General features: G+C 37.1%; 1 protein-coding gene and 1 long non-coding RNA gene across 25 annotated transcripts in view; one reads left to right on the top strand and one right to left on the bottom strand.

Annotated features, from left to right (window-relative positions):
• The window catches only part of LOC116550101, a 3,018-nt gene extending 1,135 nt beyond the window's left edge, over window positions 1-1,883 (bottom strand). The window contains exon 1 of the long non-coding RNA XR_004268221.1: window positions 1,421-1,883. This is a non-coding gene — a long non-coding RNA (uncharacterized LOC116550101). The remainder of the gene's footprint in view (window positions 1-1,420) is intronic.
• The window catches only part of CAST (calpastatin), a 106,579-nt gene that overhangs the window by 95,395 nt on the left and 2,815 nt on the right, over window positions 1-8,369 (top strand). For 19 of the 24 annotated variants that reach the window (XM_032275844.1, XM_032275800.1, XM_032275773.1 and 16 more), the window contains 6 exons: window positions 1,878-1,982; window positions 2,695-2,787; window positions 4,079-4,123; window positions 4,530-4,622; window positions 7,025-7,096; window positions 8,101-8,166. In XM_032275844.1, coding sequence (XP_032131735.1) covers window positions 1,878-1,982; window positions 2,695-2,787; window positions 4,079-4,123; window positions 4,530-4,622; window positions 7,025-7,096; window positions 8,101-8,151 — 459 coding nt within the window. In that variant the 3' untranslated portion in view covers window positions 8,152-8,166. The remainder of the gene's footprint in view (window positions 1-1,877; window positions 1,983-2,694; window positions 2,788-4,078; window positions 4,124-4,529; window positions 4,623-7,024; window positions 7,097-8,100; window positions 8,167-8,369) is intronic. The other 5 variants (XM_032275854.1, XM_032275825.1, XM_032275785.1 and 2 more) reach the window with 1 other exon arrangement.

Below are 8,369 nucleotides of genomic sequence, written 5' to 3'. Positions count from 1 at the left end.
TGTGTGTGTGTGTGTGTGTGTGTGTGTGTGTGTGTGTGTGTGTGTGTGTAAACATACGCAGTCCCCATGCAACAAAAAGGAAGAATCCTTAAGTCTAGGCTGCCATTTATACTTCAGTTCTTAATATTTGGGCCAGAGATTCTTCCCTGATGAAATAGTAAATATTTGCAATCAAAAACTATTTTGCCTTTAAGAAGTAGGTTTTAAAATGACACTTCTCTCATCACATTTCCCATCAGAGTCTTGTTTTTAGTTAAGATTTTATTTGAAGATGTCACTAAAACAAGGTATAAAGCTTTATTTAGATAAAAATATTGGGAAATCAGAGTCATATAAGCCATGATAATTCATGGGAGTTTCCTTTGCTGAGATTATTAGATTGTCACTGGCAATGTTACATACACTGAAAGCATTTGAAAACATATTTTCAAAAATCTGTGTAATCACTCCAACAGGAAAAACTGCTTCAAAGGAAATAGAAGATCATGCATGTAGCTAAGCATGACAGGGAAAAGCTTTATCAGTCCCAAGACCTGAGTTCTATTCACTTTTTAACATTTTGTTTTCAAGCAACTGACTTAACTTCCCTGAGTTTTTTACCTCCAAACAAAGAGCTTTTTGCCTCTCAGTTCACTAAGAACCATTGTTGGCATCAAATAAAACTGGATAATGTATACGAAAGCACTTTGAAAATCAACTGGAAAGTTCTATACAGTATTGGACAGAGTTCAGCATGGTGCCTTATACAATGTAGATGTTAAACACATTTTTAATTGATTTCATTTAGAGGTAGAAGTCAACATTTTGAATGCAATGTGTTGAAAAATGTTTTGAAAAAAGTTCTTAGGATTTTGCTATAATAATAATAATTTACCATTTGTTGGGTCCTAACATACAAGTACTATTTTAAACACCTTTTCAATCACTTGCTTTTCTCAGCAACATAGGAGTATAGGTACTACTATTATTCACATTTCACAGCCAAGGAAACTGAGGCTCAAAGGGGTTAAATAAGCTGCCTGAATCATATAGTAAATAAATGTTAGAGGAAATAAGCTACCTTAGTTACAACGTTCATTGTTATTCCAGCGGCCACATTTTTTTTCCTCTAGAATACCAGCTCCCATTTCTGCAATTTAGCTTCCATGAGCTTCCTAAAGATGAAAAGAGAGATTTCCCCACCAGTTCAGAAATTCTCAGAAGTCTTTCAGGCCACTCATCACAAGCGTGGCAGAGAAGCCCCTTCCACTCTCCTGACCCGAGATTGTCTCTGGGGTTTTGTGCTCTAGGAAGTATTAGGATGGCCGTGCCAAGCTCCATGGCTTCCCACAAACTGCGGGTCATGCTGCACTTTATGAAATGCACCCCTCAAGATCTTAAGAGTCTTACAGTGGACCCACAGAACCAAAGAAACGCTCACCCTCTATTGTAGAATCCTGCTCCTTAACCATCTGACAACATCAGTGGATGTTGTTTTCATGTCCAGTTTTCTAATGGCGTTTAATTTCTAAATGAAAGGCACACATGATTAGTTCATTTGCATTTGGACCCTTTATGTGACCTCCAGGCCACCCACTGGGTGTGGCTCTTGATGCTGCCACTAAGACCTCCTTAACCTGGTGGGATCTTCGCCAAGAGATGGGCAGGGTGGATGCAAAGTGTTGGACCTCCAACTCCAATAGGTTGACAGATGCTGCTGGTCTTCTCCTGACTTTCCATTCCCAGCCTTCTCTTCTCTGACCCTGTCTACTCCCCTGCCCCACCCCTAGATGTCTTTTTCTTCTGAGGAACAGGTTAGAAGATGGAGTTCCTGGGCTAATTTGCCTCTGATATAGTTTGGCTAACGAGTGACTAATTCAGTATTATTTACTTTTTAGCAGAGTGACAAAGACCTCGATGATGCCTTGGATAAACTCTCTGATAGTCTAGGACAAAGGCAGCCTGACCCAGATGAGAACAAACCAATGGAAGATAAAGTAAAGGTAAAAAAAAAAAAATTCACTAATTGAAATTTTAATCCTTGGGTCTTGACTCTATCATTGTCTTAGGAATATTGATATGAACTTAACCTATATTTAAAAAATGAAATTATAATGATAGAGAAAAATCAATCTGTAACTCCACTGGAGGGGAAGGTCACTGAATCTGTGGTAAAGAGACCAGCGGAGCCTCCTGGAGGAGATTCTGGGAGGTAGGTGTGGCTTATGCATGGCTTCCTCCCATGCAACACTGGCAGTCAGCACATCCATTCAAATTAGCTATTGTCCCAGGGTTGCTTATAAATAGGCAGAGTTGTAAATATGACTTCTTTAAATGGCAAGGTACAGTGGCCTGATTTTTTTTTAGAAAAGTTAAACCATACAGGAAAAAAAGAAAAAGATATATTATACCTTTGGGTTCTAATCTTCTAACATGGTTTCTGAGGATAATTATTTAATCATGTATTTCAATTTAAAATATAGCTAGAAAATTCACAGATATGAATTGACATATAGAAGCATATGGGTTTATGTATTTTAGCCAACTAGCAGTCTGTTGAAGTCATCTGTGTTGTTCTGTTGCTTAAAAAATAAAAACAGACCATATGTTTTGCCTCATAAAAATATAACAAATACTGAATGCTACATTTGACAATGTATTTTCTAAATGAAAGAGGAAATGGATATTAATTATATCTGCTGACCGTTTATATAGGAAAAAGCCAAAGCTGAACATAGAGACAAGCTTGGAGAAAGAGACGACACTATCCCACCTGAATACAGGCATCTCCTGGATGATAATGGACAGGTATACTGAGGCAAATTGCTAGATCGGATTTATGCTACAAAGATCTTTAAATTCAAACCTCCCTTGAAATAAATAGTAGCTGCACTCTTTTACAATAGCATAAAAACTTATCATAACTGACTGCTTTTCATGTGTCACCGAAGCTGACCAGCAGGTAAATATTTATTTGAGCCAATATCATTGTACATGCATATGCTAGGCTCTGTGGTATAAACAGGGTTGAATCCTGTTCAGTCATTTACTGATGCTTAAGAGTGATCCAAGAAATGTGATTCTCTTTTTCAAGAAAAGCTATAAAAATGACTAAGGTGATAGGATTTCAAAGGAAGTAATCCCTGTTTAAGGAGAGCAGAAGAGGAGCTGGTGTTGGGATAATCAATAGTAAAATCAATAAGGCAACTCCAAGACCTGGGGTCTCCCTATCTTCTACATCACCACCAGCACTATTGAAAGTGTATACAGGCAAAGCAATACTCCCAATCACAGATCCTGTTTCTCCACCAAAAAGTCCCTGGCCTTCTGTCTTCCACATGGTAGAGGCTAGTCTTTTGTAGGTCAACCAGGACTGTTCCATGCCTCTTTCTTATTTGGTTTCTACTTTTTAGTCAATTAGATGAAAAATTACCCTTTCCATGCCTGTTCATCAAATAAAACACAAGGAAGAGCACATTATACCCTTCTCTTTCTGTACTGATTCATTTTGATGCATAAGGTGACTCCTGATTTAAATAGCACTGTCAGCCTCAGGGTAGCCTATTATAGGAACCAATTCTCCTTGCTTGCATTCAGTATTCCTCAAGACAGAAATTCCACATCCTGCTAGAGTCCTTGCCACTTTGATAGTACCAACTCACCCTGCTTGCATTCTTTGGGAAATTTATTATTCAAGGCCCTTGCCTTTGACGATGGGAAAGATCCCTGATGACTTTCTAAGTGTAATAAGCTATAGTAAATAAGATATAAAAACACAGATAACTTTTTATAACACTTTAAGTAGAATTATAATTGATAATACATAATGGCCGAAGGTTCACAAATAGCATTTCTTTCACTTCCAGTACCAGACTCTTTCCTACGTTTCTCCCAAGTCTATAGAAATGATTTTAAAGAATAGAAACTAAGCAAAGCTGGTGAATAAATAGTAGGGACCCAGGTTTATTAGTTATTGCAAGTCTATACTCCATTTTATCCAAGTCAAGTCACTGGATAATAGATTCTCTAAATACTGCCTAAACCTAAGTAAATTTTTACAAAGATTTATGCTTAACCAATAGTCTGCCTTATTTTTAAGGACAAACCACTGAAGCCACCTACAAAGAAATCAGAGGAATCAAAGGTAAAGACCATAGGAACATATTTCCATTACATCCTGTTAGGGTTATTCAGCATTTTAAAAAACTAAAGCATATTGAATGCCTACTCTGCGCCTGGTACTTTGTCAAAACATGCATATACATGTGTGTGTCTACTGTTTACCTCTCAGTTAGTCTTCACAAAAGTCCTTTAAGATAGAAAACTGAGGCTCAGAGAATACTAAGCAACGTACATTAAAGAGTAGAGGAAAATAAAGCCGTCAAGATTTTCTTACTTTTCTGTCTCCTTTACAATACATTATTGTTAGTAAAGAATGTCAGCAAGTTTTTTTTTCATACAGAAACATCTTTTATTTGTAAGTGATGTGGGAAAATACACCATATTGCATTTTGCTTCTTCACTGATGGTTATTTCTACTCATATCTCAGAAGCCTGCAGATGACCAAGACCCAATTGATGCTCTCTCAGGAGATCTGGACAGCTGTCCCTCCACTACAGAAACCTCACAGAACACAGCAAAGGTACTGTGCTTTTTCACGTAGACTTTCTTTGAAATGTATGTGTACATATATATAATTTTGATTTATTGATTGATCTAAATATCTGTCTATCCTGTAACAGGGTCTTACTCTATAGCCCAGGCTAGAGTGCAATGGTTATGATCTCAGCTCACTGCAGTCTCTGCTTCCCAGGCTCACGTAATCCTCCCACTTCAGCTTCCTGAGTAGCTGGGACTACAGGCATGCACCACCATGCCCAGCTAATTTTTGTATCTTTTGTAGAGATGGGGTTTCACCATGTTGCCAGGCTGGTCTCAAGCTCCTGGGCTCAAGTGATCTGCCAACCTCTGCCTCCCAAAGTGCTGGGATTACAGGCTTGAGCCACTGCACATGGCCCTTATAAATTTTCAACTGTAGAATGAATCAAACGATGCCATAGAAAACCTTAAAATGAAAAGAAAAAATATCTATAATTCCACTGCCCCCACCAAACACTATTATTTTGTGGATTTTCTTTTTTTCTATATGTATGTTTTATATAATTATACTTAGAGTCCACTTGCAAAACATTGCGTAACATTATTTCTTAAATGTTACTTTGTAATTTCCATAGCCACCATTTTTTATCTCCACACTATATGGTTGTGCAACAACACTGCTATGTCTGTATTCATTTAAAGTGAGAGCAGGCCCTCACTACAGCAGGCATTCTCATGCTCTTTTGCTCTCTGGAGCTTCCTCCCCTTTTCTGTCGGCTCAGCACAACTGGTGACTCTTCATTCCTCAGTGCACAGCTCAAGCATCAGCTCCTTAACGGAATACTTTCTTGTCTTACTTCTTCTCCCTTCCCAGGCCAAAGTTAGAGGCCTCTCTCCCATGCCCTCCTTGCTTTCTGGTTACCTGTCTGTGCTTGTGTATCACACCACTGAGCTGTGCATTTTATACAGTAGTGATGTGTCTTTGACCTCAGTGCTTCTCATACAGCAAAATACCTGGCACTTAGCAGGTGCTTACAACATGATTAAAAGTGAATGAGAAATGTCTGTGTAATTAAACAACTGTGGAGCATTTTCCCTCAAGCTATACCCTCTTGTAAATCAAATGTGTCATTCCTTCCATATTGGTAGTTTAATTTCTAGACCACCTTAGCATCCTATCTGTATCTTGTAATTAATGCCCTTTTTGGTGAATGGACTTTATTTTCATGTAACTTACTCCAGATTTCTCCTCCATAACACTGAAAACAGGGTTTTGTTTTTGCCCTTTTGGCACACAAAAGCCAATCCTGATAGAGACAAACTCCATTTTGTTTTTTAAATTTTATTGTGTATATTTCAGATTTAAAACATGGTATTTAGGATGAAATACCAATATTTACAGAAATAGTAAAATGGTTACTGTAGGGAAGCAGATTTACATATCTATAACCTCACACAATTACTTTTTGTGACAAAAGCAGCTAAATTTTAACAAAAATCCCTAATACAATTTTATCCTTAGTCCTCTTGTTGTTTGTTAACTCCCTACACTTGTTAATTCTGCATATCTGCTATTTAGTATCCTTCAACCTATATCTCTGTTTCCACTTCCTGCCCCCTACCATGGTAACCATGTTTTATTCTCTGTGTTTTTGAGCTTTTTCTTTTATATATATTCTACATATAAGTGCAATCACTTTTCTTTCTGTATCTGGCTCATATCATCTAGTATAAGGTCTTCTAAGTCCATCCATATTGTGGCAAATGGCAGGATATCATTTTTTAAGGCTGAATAATATTCATATATATATATATATATATACACACACACACACACACACACACACACACACACACACACACCTTTTTTATCCATTCATCAACAATTAGGTTATTCCATATCTTAGCTATTGTGAGTAATGTTGCAGTGAATCTGGGAGTGCAGACATCTTTATAAGGTGATCATTTCATCTCCTTTGGGTATACACCCAAAAGAGGGATTGCTGGGTCATATAGTAGTTCTACATTTACTTTCTTTAGGAGCCTCCATACTGTTTTCCATAATGGCTGTACCAATCTGCATCCCCACCAACAGTGTCCTAGGGTTCCCTTTTCTCCGCACCCTTGCCAGCATATATCATCTCCTTGACAAACTCTGCTTTGATTAGCAAAATAAGGTCTGGGTGAGTCATGCACCATGAGAATTGGCAGAGCATCAGTGTGGCCCACATTTCTCTCCTTATTTCTATCCTTTTTCCCTCCTGCTTTAAACAATTCTCTGACACTCACCATTGTTCAAAAAATCATGACAAAAACATGCAAAGTCTTCCATTATTTAATTAAATTGGAGATCTCAGAATAGTCTGGATTAATTTAACTGCAGCCTAGCTAATTGCTATATGGATTGATGATAGCCATAGCCTCATTACATTTCCTTTGCTTTAGGATAAGCGCAAGAAGACTGCTTCCAGCTCCAAAGCATCTAAGAATGGAGGTAAAGCAAAGGATTCAGCAAAGGTAAATGGAGCAGTAAATATACTACAAATTAGTTTAGCAGTTTCACAGAGTGAGGTTTATCACTTCAGTCATTTAGTTTCTTACTGGAATCTATTTAGAATAAAAGATTTCTTAAAGTACTCTCTATCCCATAGTATGCCTTGTTAAAGTAATTGAAGATATATATTTTTTAAAGTAACAGGTGCTTTAAAATTCTAAATGAATGTTCTTGACACAACTGAATTTGCCTGTGTTTCCTGCCCTAATTAAAATATTGCCAGAGTATGTGGTGTATATAGATTTTAGAACATGGAAGTTGGAAACTTCCTATTATTAAAACTACTCAAGCTGTGATCAGAAATGAAAATTGGATTAGACAACTTCTAGGTCCCTTCTAATTCCAAGAACATATGATTCAAATGATTACTACTACGATCCCCTGGCTATAATGAGGAGTGAGTCCAGTTACATCAAGCTTTTAAAACAATATATTAAAATCTTCCTATAGTAGATTTCCTTAAGGGACATAAGAAACAGCATTAATAATTAACAGTTATGTCATTATATCTCAGAATAAATACTTATTTGCCAATTGTTTAATTTCAGTTATACAAAGTACTCGATCAGCCCTTTAACAAATAATAGAAAGCTTAATAACCCTATATGATGAGTGGATTTGCTGGACAGCTGTGACCCTATGTACAGGAAAAGGAAGGATCACCATAGAATAAAACATTGCCAATCAAGAATACCTATGCATATTTTATAACCTACTCTACCCTTAAAAAAAATAAAGCTGAGAGCCATAAATTTAGGATCAGCATCACTTCACGTTATTTTTAGCTTATAAACTTGAGGAGGAAGAACTCACAATGTTTTAGCCAAATGAAGAAGAGAAACTGAAAGGACCATCTTATTTTTCCCCACTGACTGCTATATTTTGCCCCCTAATTCTGAAAAGGCCATCTCCTCATACTTAATACAGAAAGGAAAGAGCTCACGGATGGTTTTGCTTTCCCTTTTAGACAACAGAGGAAGCTTCCAAGCCAAAAGATGATGAAAAAAATACAAGTTAAAGTTTAAACTATCTGGTAAGTTGGGTATTTATTGTAAATGAAGACAACTGTACCTTCTACCAATTTCTGTGTTCTGGATGAGAAAAATGAAGTCCATCTCTTGAGTAATTCAAGCTCTCCTTATACTATTGGCATGAAATGCGTGCTGCAAGATCTACGGAGTAATCAGTCATTCTCCAAAACCACTACATGGGATGAGAGTGCTACTGAAATGTTTA

The sequence above is a fragment of the Sapajus apella genome, unplaced genomic scaffold, assembly GCF_009761245.1.
Source record: "Sapajus apella isolate SASKATOON/1434 unplaced genomic scaffold, GSC_monkey_1.0 scaffold1, whole genome shotgun sequence".
NCBI lineage: Eukaryota > Metazoa > Chordata > Mammalia > Primates > Cebidae > Sapajus > Sapajus apella.
The sequence above is the reverse complement of the archived record's forward strand: the minus strand, read 5'-3'. Positions and strand labels throughout refer to the sequence as shown.